General features: G+C 43.6%; 1 protein-coding gene across 2 annotated transcripts in view; it reads right to left on the reverse strand.

The window, feature by feature from the left end:
- RAB6A (RAB6A, member RAS oncogene family) overlaps nt 1-12,277 on the reverse strand; it is a 62,688-nt gene that overhangs the window by 5,251 nt on the left and 45,160 nt on the right. For both annotated transcript variants that reach the window (XM_064441568.1, XM_064441567.1), the window contains exons 5-6: nt 10,963-11,074; nt 9,697-9,790 (exon numbers count right to left, since the gene is read on the reverse strand). In XM_064441568.1, the coding sequence (XP_064297638.1) occupies nt 9,697-9,790; nt 10,963-11,074 (206 nt within the window). The remainder of the gene's footprint in view (nt 1-9,696; nt 9,791-10,962; nt 11,075-12,277) is intronic.

The following is a 12,277-nucleotide window of genomic DNA, read 5'->3' on the forward strand; positions in this document are numbered from 1 at the left end:
GGAACAGATCAAAACAATTGTACTTTAAAGGGTGCACACCCCAGTTGATACAGTTCAAACAATGATTCAATACATCCTTCGGTACTATTTACACTCCTTACACCAAAAAGCCTGACACCAAATATAACCTTTATTCTTAGGAAATGGCAAACCCTGTTTTTTGTTGTTACTGAAGATCAAGTGTTACTGGCTACACGCAGCAAACCTTCTACCACCTTCTCTGCGAATACGCTGTTTGTGAAGCCAGCGTTTCCCACCTCGCATCTGTCACGGCTCACAGACCCCAACAACTTCCCCACACCAGGTGGGAACGCGACCTTTGCACCTCTGCAGAGCATTAGTTACGCAGGACGGACACACTGATGACATCAAACAGAACATCCAGAAGTCTGTCACCAATATTGGCCAAGCTGGCACGTACAGAAGAGTGCCAGAACCTGGCGCGTACATAATGACATCTCCAAACCACCTTCTTGCAGGCTCCACGTCTTTGTGGCCCAGGCTCCCTGTGAAGCCAGACGAAGGATCTTTCAGGCATTTGCCCAACCCTTTTTGCAAGCGCCCTCAGCTTTTGGGATCCATTCCATTGTTACCGTATGTCCAGTCCGTGCGCAGGGCACAAAACACAGAACAGGAGCACGTGTCAAGCACACTTGCACTCCCAAAGCAGTTGTTCTCCCTCTCACTTGGACACTGTCTCCAGTTTCCCATCAAGGTCTTAGCTCCAAACTCTCTTCATAGGTGTATTCAAGTTTAAGGAGGCTGAGAGGTAAGACCAAACGGGACCAATTCCCTCTCCCATATTTCCTACCTTTGCCCCCAAGGCTCAGACTTGTGGTTCCCACCACAGAATCCCAGAAAGGCAGGGGTTGGAAGGGACCTCTGGAGATCACCCTGTCCCACCCCCTGCTGGAGCAGGCACCCCCAGAGCAGGGGGCACAGGGCTGCGTCCAGGCGGGGGGTGAATGTCTCCACATGGCATTTCCCCAACCCTCTGGACAAGGAGCTGACAGATTTGCCCGCTATTAAAGCATGAGAATTCACTTGAATTTACTGAGCCCACAATAGTTTTGTCCTGTACAGGAACAGCACAGTTAAGGACTGTTCTTGAGCTGAGTATGACTTCTCCCAGAAGATGCTGCGTTCAGTTGGTAGGAACCATGCAAGGTTCCACAACAGCATTCTCATGTGCCTCAGCGAGCGTGTGCACAGGAGGGGAGGAGAGGGCAAATCTGATGGATGGAGGAATCGCCTTTCAGTTTCAGGGTTATCAAATCACAGAATCATTAAGGTTGAAAAAGACCTCTTGGATCATCAAGGCCAACCCCCAACCCAACACCCCCAGGCCTCCTAAACCCCAAGTCCCACGGCTACACAGTGGTTGAACCCCCCCAGGGACGGTGACTCCCCCACCTCTCTGGGCAGCCTGTGCCAGGGCCTGACCGCTCTGGCAGGGAAGGCATTTTCCCTCACATCCAACCTAAACCTCCCCTGACGCAGCTTGAGGCCGTTCCCTCTCATTCCATCGCTCGTTACTTGGGAGCAGAGACCAAATGATTGCCTGATTGTTTCTTACCTTTGGAGAACCAGCCTGGTGCCACACTGACGCACTCAGCACACACCCAGATAGAAAAGCATCTGACATACATTGCATTAATGTTTTTACACCACTACAGATGTTGTTACTACTGTGTATTTCTTGCCTGCACATTATCAAGCATCCAGGAGGCTAGATGGTTCCACAGCCTCAACACCTCCGTCCATCAGTGTGTTAAAATCACCCCACTGCACACCCAACAGCCGCTTGGGAGTCCCAAAACCCCCGGCGTGAGCCGGACGTCAGCCTTAATGTGTTACATTGACATTATTGCGCGTTACCTCAGCCCTCTCCTCAAGTGACACAAAGCTAAACCACTTATTCCCAGTGACCCACTTTCCGCAGAACACCGAGCCAAGCCGCTGTCAGTCTGTTTATATTACGAACGTAGGGTCCTGAACAGCTTTGCAGATCAGTGCCCAAGTGCTTTTGCAAATTTGGCCCCAAGCATCCAAACGATGCTGGGAAGGCATTAAGACAACGTCATCAGCTTGACAAGTACAGCCCAAGCTAATGACGAACAAGCCCCCAGGTTCGTCAGGTGCGGCTGTGACCTTTGCAGGGCAGGAGTACAAACACACGATGCTCGCTGGGGTCTGACCTTTGCTGTCACCACTGTTTGTTACTGACTGAAGAGATACTACGTGAGGAGAGAATGACACTGACAGGTAGAAGGCAGCAAAGCTGCTTTCCTTTGCAGTTCTGCTTTGTAACTGCTGTAGAAACCACCACCAGCATCCTCACCACTTTGGAGGCCTACACTGAAATCTGGACTCGGACATGTATATGGGTCTGGAAAGTCAGCGCTCGATGTATCTCACCGATTTGAGCCAAAAATGTCAAAGCAAAGAAGCTTAGTGTCCCCATCTGAGTTTCTATTAACCTCTGCTGTTATGCTGAGCTTCCCGACCTCACTGAACGGTTCCGCCAAGTTCTCATATGCCAACAACGAAGAAACAAAGATCATATCAAAATTCCAGATGCTGAACTGCACTAGCCACCGACGCTGGACAGACAGCAGGAACGCACAACCACCCAAAAGTAGAGAGGCAAGAGAGACTTCCTGGTCAGAATTAAGATTATTTTGACACAGGGAGAAGCTAGACACTGATCTAATTGTAATCCTTGTACAAAAAAATGTCGTATCAACTGAGCTGACCACTTCTTGTTATTCTGCCTGCTTGCCTCATCTCACCACCACTCTTCACTCTGCTTGAAAAAGCAACACGACTATCATTTTCCAAGCTTTTAAAACTAGTCAGACATGAGCACTTTGGCTTGTAAGAACAAAATGGGAGAGAGGAAAAAAGCTACAGATTTTCAGAGCAATTTCCCATCATACCCTCACCATCAGCATTATATTTCCTTGCCATTCCAATCAGATAAGGGGACAGCCCTGCCAACCTTCTTAGCTTTACTACTTCTAAATAATTTTAAAAGGCTTTTCTTTCACTCAGTACAACACTAGACTATTCATTGTAAGGTGGGGGTTTTTTTGGATCTTGGAGATGATCAAGGAAGTAATTGTGATTCAATCTCATCTTCCTCTGGAAGCCTTAAAAGTTTAAGTACTATATTTGAATCCGCTCTTCAGTCTTGATGCTTTTTTGCCTTTAACAGTCTTCAGTAAACTCCCCAACTCGATCACATTTGGGTACAGAAGGTTCCGACTCTCCTTCCTTACCGGGCTTTGTCCCTAAAATTACTTCTACTCTCAAAACATTCAATATTCAGTGAACTTTCACAGCTTGATTAACAGATCTCAACTTCAATTTTACAAAGGAAAACAGCTTTGTGACTTCTGGGCAAAAAAGACAACAGGCTTGCTGGAGAGCCACCAGTCTGAACTGCAAGATATTCAAATACCAGCCACAGTTACGCTTTCAGCAGTGTACTGGTATGATGTCAATGTGTAAATAGATGATACAGTAAACTCTGGTCCTCTCTGGCACATCACTTCATGGCTACATCTATCCCTACCAGCTCTGCAGGGGAAGAGCTGTTAAACTCTCGCCCCTGTAACACGCACATTCCTGCTGATATGCCAGTGGTACATTAGAGGTAGAGAACAGAGCGAATTTGCTCACCTACCTTTCCACTACACCGCCTCTTTTTGCTCATATACTGCAGTCTTAAGAGTAATTTTGACCCAGTTCTTGACACAGAAGGTTTGGAGGAGGAAAAAAGAAAAAAAACCCTCCCATCAGTTTTCAGGATGGATATGCAACAGAGTTTGGCACAATCCTATCTATCAGATCATGCCTAAATTAGGTTGCTCGCTTGACATCGTCGCTCTGATAGAACGAAGGAAACGCATCATTTCATACAGGTCTCTGCTGATGTCATGGGCTTTGAGATCCCAGGTGGAAACAGCATTAAAAAAATTGTTTTAAACTGTGGCATTGCTATCTATTTCCCCCTTGTACAACACGCAGAAAGTGAGGGATGCAGTTTTATAGAGGGGAGGGGTGGGGAGTCTCAAAAAAACCTCAGCTGATTGAAACCAACTGGAATTACTGCATTTAAACCAAGCTGCTGACAGAAAGGCTAAGTGAAACACACTAATCCTTTCTTTACATTAAGGCCAGAAATAAAATTATGCCTTTAGCGGTATTTCTCCCCTAAATTATTTGACTAAAAAAAAGGAATTTGGCAACTAAGGAAATCAACTTTCATTCTTATTAACCTTCTGCTTATCAGCCACAGCATATGTGAACAAATCCAATTAGGGAAACTTGACGATGGTGAGAAAGCAGCCTTCTATGCAGGGACCTTGCCGCTTCGCAGCGCCGGCAGGACCCAAGCCAGCAGTCTTATCTCACTGAAAAAAGTCGCAGGCAGTTGCACGCATGCATATGCATATATAATATTGTGTACATACACACATATATGTGTACATATATTTGTGTGTGTATAAAAATACATGTATGGGTGAGCATTCAGGCATTTTTTTTCCAAGGCAGGAGTTAAACACAGCCTTCTGGAAGACTAAGAGCTACACAAAGTCTCTTTCAGCATTCACCCCTGCAACCTCCATTCCTGATCAAACGCTGAAAAAGACCCTCATCTCTCACCATTAGTTTCAACTCATTTGCCAAACTGTGCCTCTCCTACGACTGCAGCCAATAAATCCCCAAGAGATCAGTGTCACAAAGGACCGTAGGCATAAAACAGTTTTCACTGTAACACTCCTGCAGCAATATGGAAAGGACAGGAGGATCACTGTCCAGATGGAAAAGCCAGGCAAGAAACCTGTTCCCCAACGCAAAGCAAACAAAAACGTTTCCCTAATTCTCATTCTCCGAGGAGAACAGTGCAACTCAAAGAATAATCCTTGCCCATCAGATAGACAAGAATCAAAAGACAGGAGAAAGAGCCAAGCTGCTAGATGCAGCCAGCTCTGTGAAAACAGGGTTACTCAAGGGGCCACGGTCCTTTAGCTGCTGCCGTGAGAAAGTTTTTCTGCCAAATACCGCATTCAGCCTGTGGCTCTTTGAGAGCGAATGCGAAGTGTGCCAGGTGCCGCTGTAAGGAGGTCTTCAGGGCTCTCCCTCCCCTCTCTTTCTACAAGACAGCAAAATGAACCCTGACATATTCTGGGCATGAAATCCACAGACTAACAATAAGATTCCCTGAAATACAGGCTTCCGAGATAGAGCGTGAATCTCAGTCTTTTAAAGCTTATTCAGGGCTGACAAACAAAATGAATCAGAGACTACGATGCTCTGCATTAACTGAAGCAAGTTATCTACTTCTCAGTTTTAAGGCTCCCCTGGCAATCAGTCTTGGCCGAAACTTGCAGGGTCCAAAAGCCAATTTTTTCCCTCTATTGCATCAGTTTAACCCCAGAACAATACTATCACCATTTTCACTCTGTAATCACTCATTTTTTCCTTCAACACCCCCTCCCCAAAGCCAGAAGGAACAGTAAGTGTATAGGACCCCAGTGACTGGAGACAGCTGTACCTTAACAGAGCCAACAGTACACAGCAGCTGTACATTACAATCTAGTTTGACAGTGTGCAACTAGAAGAGATGAGGCTTGCCCCAGCAGCTCATCAGATCAATCCTTGGGGAAAAGAAATGCCAGAGAAGTCAGAAAATGAAAGCCTGCCATGTCCAGGTTTCAGCCAGCACGTACAGAGGCTGCAAATCCTCTTACTTCTCTGCAGTGACTACACAGAGATCCACCTCTGAGCCTCTAAAGCGAGCCACAGGTCAGTCACTCCCACCTCAGTCCCCAGCACGGTGTTCGCTGAGGTGCCGTCTTCTGAGCTGTCCCCTTTCATGCCACAGGGAAATGGCAAAAAAAGCCTGTCAGCAGCATGTTCCCCTCTACTTCTTTGTTGGTAGAAGATCCTGGCATTGAAACACATGCTGTTTGAAGCACGATGCAACTCACCTTCTGGAGCCACACTACAAAGCCAGGCACTCTGGATTTGTAGGATAGCTACAGCAAGCACAGAGCTGAAGGTGGTGCCCTTTCCTCTTAGCAGTGCTGCCTTCCAGCAGAAAAGGATGAACAAGAAGCTAAAAGTGGTACACAAGGTCAAAAGTCCCCTGGCTTCCCACTGACGGCTAGCAAAGAAGTGACAGGGCCCAGGAGGTGACAAAGTCTTAGCCGTCACCCTCCCCAAGCAGGACAAGAAAAGCTTCTTCCATATCCTGAATGGGGCAAATGCTGCTTCTGAAACCCGGTGGACAGCATCCCTTGGAGAAATCTAGCGCTTGGGCCGATGCAAATAGCACTAAGATTCACCACCTGTGAGAGGACATTACTCTTCAATTATTATTCCAACACCAGAATTCACATCTCTGGCCTGAGAGAATCAAAAGAAAGCAAGGAAGCGATGGTGGGCCATATATAAGGCATCAGTAAAAACAGAGCTCACTCTGGAATTGGTAATGCCAAGACATCTACATCCGACAGTGCACTGAGACCAAGACCTTAATGTGAAAGAGATGGAAATGGAAAGAAGCCAACAATGGAGGAGCAAGGGTTCAACTTCGCCCCAAGTCTTCCTCTGCATTAACCCATGCCATTCCCTACCTTTAACTCAGGGCACGGGGTTTAGATCCAGGCGACAGATTTTGCGCTGGGAAGAGAGGACAGGGGAAACAGCAGCATTTTGTCAGCTTTTCTGCACTGCTCAAGGCTGCCAAGTGAAGCAATGACAAGTTTTAATACTGAGAGGTGAGAATTCTGTGTGGAAGGAGAAGAAAAAACCCCGAACCAAAACAGTTTATATTCCCTAACCTACAAACTTCAGTCACACGCAGTATCAGAGCTGCATAGGAACTGCTAAATCTGAACCTAAGCGGACAAACCAATGACTCATCACTAGTCAAAGACTCACCTTTGCATTAACATTTAGGATCCAGCACTAGGTGATCTTAACTTTCACGTAAACCTGTTTCATTATATGTAGTCAAAATACAGACTTTGCATCTAAAATAATTTGACACTTGAATTAGAAGTCTTGTATGAAAACTACCCTGGGCAGTAATTGTTCTGCAAAATCGGAATATATTATGGATAAAAGTTATCAGCTACAGGAAGGTCAAATTTGCATTCAGCTTATTAAAGTAAGGTTTTACACAGGTTATGGGAAGGGTATCTGTTCTGCAGCTGTACCCATACACTTTCCCATTTAAATTTGGGAAGAATTTATTGACAAGTCAGTAAAATAAATTCAAACCATTCAAAGAGAAGCTGCAAAGAAAAGAGAGAACTAGAAAACTAGTGGTATTAAAAGTCTTATCCTTTGAGAATTGTTTCAACAACTACTTATTAAATTAATTAAAAAAAAAGTTTCAAATATTCTGCAGTACAGAATAGCTTTGAAGTTCCTCAAAATCCCAGTCCATGCCTGCAACACAAGGATCAAAACTCAGAAGAAAAATCCATTTTTAGTTCTTTTTGAATAACCACTCGTGTCTTTTGTTTTGATATTTTACTCAGAGAATGAAGTCATGTAAAATCTGTCCTCTTGTCCAGTTCTGACGTCACACTACATGAAGGACCCGCTCGGATTATGATGTGGTGACATGTAACAGCCTCAAGTTTTTTAGATATTACTGTTTATGGTTGTTAGTGAAGAACAAGAATTATGCCTCAGAACACCAAATCTTCCCTTTAATACAGAGGGAACTAGCCCCCAGGTTCCCACCACTACCTTTTTTTTTTTGCTAGAACTGAATTACCAAACCTATTTTCTCACAGAAGTAGTCTTCCAGCATGTAACCTGGCAATTAAAATCAGAGGCATAATTTGTCTAGACCTCCGTTATACAGCGAAGAATTTTCTCTAGAGAGTATGCAAGCTAGGCTACAGCTACAGGAATGGCTTTATGCTCTGACAATCTCATTAGCACAATCCCTGAATGGCCTCAGCATAAAATACAAAAAGGCCAAGTTTGTTCCTTCATGATGTATTAAATGGAGCTACCATCCTTCATGATGAAGGCTGTGCTAGCTTTACAAAGCACATGTTTCATTAAACAACGGTATCTTATGCCAAAACAGATAGAGGCATACCATACAAGATTTTCCTATTTATATCTCAAATCATCAGGGCTCCACCTGACCCCAAAAGCCACAAGCTACCTTCCAGGCTTGGACACGGACTTCTGGACATGTGTCAGCTGCACAGCAACTCCCTCAGGGAAAGGGGGAGTACAGAGCTTCATCATCATCATCATTCCTCTCAGCGAGGCAACTGCTCTCAAGAGCACATCCCCCCCACCAGTCTAAGTAAACATTAAGGATTCCAGCACAGAATCCAAGCCTTAATTACAAGCCAGCCTCTGTTTTGTGGCAGGATAATTGGTGAACCCTGGAACTGAACATTTTTATGCTTGCTAATGCACTGAAACACAGTGCTAAGTTAACACGTCTAATTATTCCATTATATAGGGAATAATTTTGCTACTAATATATGAAGTCAAGGGACATTTTAATAACAGACCCTTCAGTCCTGTCTATAACGTACAAAGTAATTTATAACCTTGTTTTAGCGACTCCTGATACAATTCTGCATACAAACTAGTTGTGTAACTATATATATGTAAAATACATACATGATGTATGCGTGTGCACGCATTTGCTCTATGGAAACACCCAAAAATGAATGTCTTCTACATCTTGCACTACTGCTTTTCCTCGTACCATAAGACCAGCTGCCAAATGCTTTAGCAGTCACGAATCCGTATGAGAAATTGCTAGATCAATGGAAAAGCAGCATCCCATTATGCACTGAGTCAGTAGGGATGTACAGCCCTAGTTCTCTATTCATGATTTGCTAGTAAGCATATTTGCTTACATAACTAATAAGCTCAAACAAAATTTCTTTCATGTAAACACCAGATCAGTTCCACAGCGTTTACTGCTCTCACCAGTTCACTGTTTGCCAAGTGATTTATCTTTATTAACACAACTGCTAAAACTTCATCTGGCAGGTCAGAATTTAAAGAGCCACAGCTCATCTCACAACATAAAACCTGATTTCATTGCAGTTGCATCAGCTCAAAAGACATTTCGTTGCTTTCCCCAATTGAAAGGTGACCCATCATCTACCAGAAATAAATAGCACCCGCTGTCCAAGAACATTTGCTCACACTTTCAGTGCCTTCCAACAGAGTGGGAACACCAGTTTACACTGTCTCGATGTACAGCAGAAGCATTTTAAGCCATCACATTCCTCCTTGACTGGTTTGCCCACATTCTTTCACTGAATCAATATCAGAAACAGTCCTCAGACCTGTTTTTCCCCAACTTCTTGGCTCATTAATCCCTTCAATCTAAACACCAAATGTGGATTATCAAGAATCCGGGAAGGTATGATTCTGCACCCACAAAGCTTCTTCAGTAATTCCTCTTTTCTAAGGGGAAAGAAGTTCCAAGTGATTTGCTGCAAGGTCAGGGATCCTTCTGAACCTCGGCCAACAATGTGACTCCGAGACATTGTTTGCTGCGTGTGGACTACAAAGGTCCCTCTGACACCCTTTGCAAAGGCTTCCCTACATCCAGGGAGGTCCTATTTCCACAACAGCACACTAACAGAAGTGGTCTCGGTTGATTGCAGCCAACATGTTACTCACCTGTTTTACGTTGTATCCTGCTTTTGCGCTAGTTTCAATGAACATTACATTCAGCTCTTTGGCTTTTCTTTCTCCTTCCTCAATGGACACTTGTCTGGGGAAGGTAACACAGAATTAGGAAAAAAACCAGAAAAACACCTTGAAAATTAAGATTTTTGTCTTCAACCCAAGGAGATGACTTCTTTACAGTTCTGAAAGCATTTAATGTTGGGTTTGGTTTTTTTTTCCCTGCATACAGATGCCACATGCTGAGCACCGTTGTAGACACATATCACCATTTTATCATATCAGATGGACTTCTATGGCACAGCTGGCTCCCAAAGTAGAACTCCACTTTCCAGTGGAACAGCTAAGTGGGCCAATGAGACTCCCCCAGGTCCCTGTCCAGGAAGCCATGCTTTTGTGTCTGCACAATTTGCAATCAACAGATTTTAAATATCCAGTAATAATCATCAATTTGCAGCATACAAAACCGTTTTAACAAGGGACCAAGTGTAACCGTCTCATATCAAAGGAATTTCATCCTGTTTGCCACTGGCAGGGCGTCCCACCCACTAAGCAGCCTGCTACAGCAAAAGCCAGGGGAAACTTTGGCTCAAGAGCTACCATACAAAAATCAGGAGGTATGCGAGGGGCATGTGTGCACATAAACAACTCAACAGGATGTTATAAATCTGGAGTAAGGGTCACAAGTGAAGCTATTCTGAGGAAACAGGGATTTCAATCAAATCCAGACTTCTTCCCTCCTCTCATGCTTTTGTTTTACCTTTGTGACTTTTGATTCGTGTTAAGAATACCGTAAACCCAGAATAAGAAGAGTCCACAATGCAGCAAACTTCTAATAAAAATAGTTAAGTTCGCCAACTTATGGAAACCCCTGAAGAGTTTAAAAGGGAGGATTATTGGCACTTATCATTCATATCTGAGCAAATCTATGAAGCATGAATATTTGTGATGACATCAGCTTATTCATTGACTGCTGGAGGTTGTAGTTAACGCTCCCTTCTCTCCTGACATCCAAACAAGACGGTGACAGTTTCTCAACTCATTTGCAGCATTGTGCTGGAAATTTACGCTTAACCAAATGAAAGAGGTTTTAAAATTGAGATATCTCTAGTAACAGCCACCCCCAGCATAGTTAAAACAAGCTTGAGCATTTTTTTGGGGGAAAAAAATAAATACAAGTGTTCTTTTTAAAGTAGTGGTCTAGGAGAAAACAGCAGCAGATTAAGAAAAACATTTGAAAGATGAGTTATTCCTCCATACCTCTTATCTGCTAGATCTGTTTTATTTCCCACCAGCATAATGATGACATCACTGCCCCTTTCCGTTCTGACATCATCAATCCATTTTGTTGTTTGCTGGAACGAGTTTACATCTAACAGAGAACAGTTGAGAGGATTATCACTGCAGGTATTCTTCACAAATCACTGGTAAATACATCTGTAAGTCTCAAATAAAAGCTTCATATTCTCTGGAATTGGCATAATAGGGCAATGAAGAATCAGCAAGTGAAACCCTAAGTCTCCCACACTGAAGCCTATGAAAACTTTGGCATTAACTTAAAATGGACTAGTACTCCATTACAGGCAAATTCAAAGCCAGGGAGTGAACTGAGCTGGTCTATAATTTGGTTTTGACAGCATCTAAAATGAGAAGTCTTATCACTGTGTTTTAGACCAGTTCATTTTTTTTTAGTTCAACATCAAATATTTTATACAGAGAATGGGGATTAACGCGATATTGCATTCTACGCTGCCCACGACTTGTGCACGTACAGCAAGAGGTTCCTGCAGTTTCATTTCTCCTCAAAAGTACTTAATACCAGCTACACATTTTGTACGGCTTAATCGCTTTCTACTTGCCAGGTTCAGAATTTTCTCTAGGAAATACCAGGGTTACACAACATACTAGCAACTCCTCTATCGCTGAACACTAGGCTCAAAAGAGTTTCCAAATCATTTGCATAGAACCAGAAACACAAATTTAGCCTATCAGACACTTAGTGATACATCCTTAGAAGTTGCAAGGTAAGAGTTTTAGGAAGCTATCCTGATCTAACGAGACAGTGTGTTTGAAAAGTTGCGACCCATAAGGGAAAAACGAGTAGTACCGAAGCTGCCATGGAGCTCCGCGTTTGCCAGTTAGCTACACAAAGAGCATCCCAGTTGCCAAAGTAGTTTTCGGTACTTAAAAAGGAGGCGGGGGGAAGTGGCTCTGCAGCAGTTCTTGACTAATATTGATTTTTTCTTTAATGGCTTCTACTGCATAGTAATATATCGTCAGCTAGACAGTCAAGACTTGATCACTTGCCAGTGTCTTAATTCTTCTCTTTACTACTTGGTAGAGTATTGAATTTGCTAGGTCAGTAGAAAAATTTCACAGCTAACCTGTAATTTTAGCTCCAACGAAAGTGCTATGTTTAACAATTAAAGCTTTTACAGGTAAAGCCCATATTCCTGCTGTAATCTTCTAGTATTTATAAAATCAAAGGATGAGCACTTCTGCATTGGTATAGAAGTAGGCCATTGCCCTCAAGTCAGTTCCAGTTTAGAACTGAAAGTGTCTGAAGGTTTAGTTC

The sequence above is a fragment of the Phalacrocorax carbo genome, chromosome 1 (genome assembly GCF_963921805.1).
Source record: "Phalacrocorax carbo chromosome 1, bPhaCar2.1, whole genome shotgun sequence".
NCBI lineage: Eukaryota > Metazoa > Chordata > Aves > Suliformes > Phalacrocoracidae > Phalacrocorax > Phalacrocorax carbo.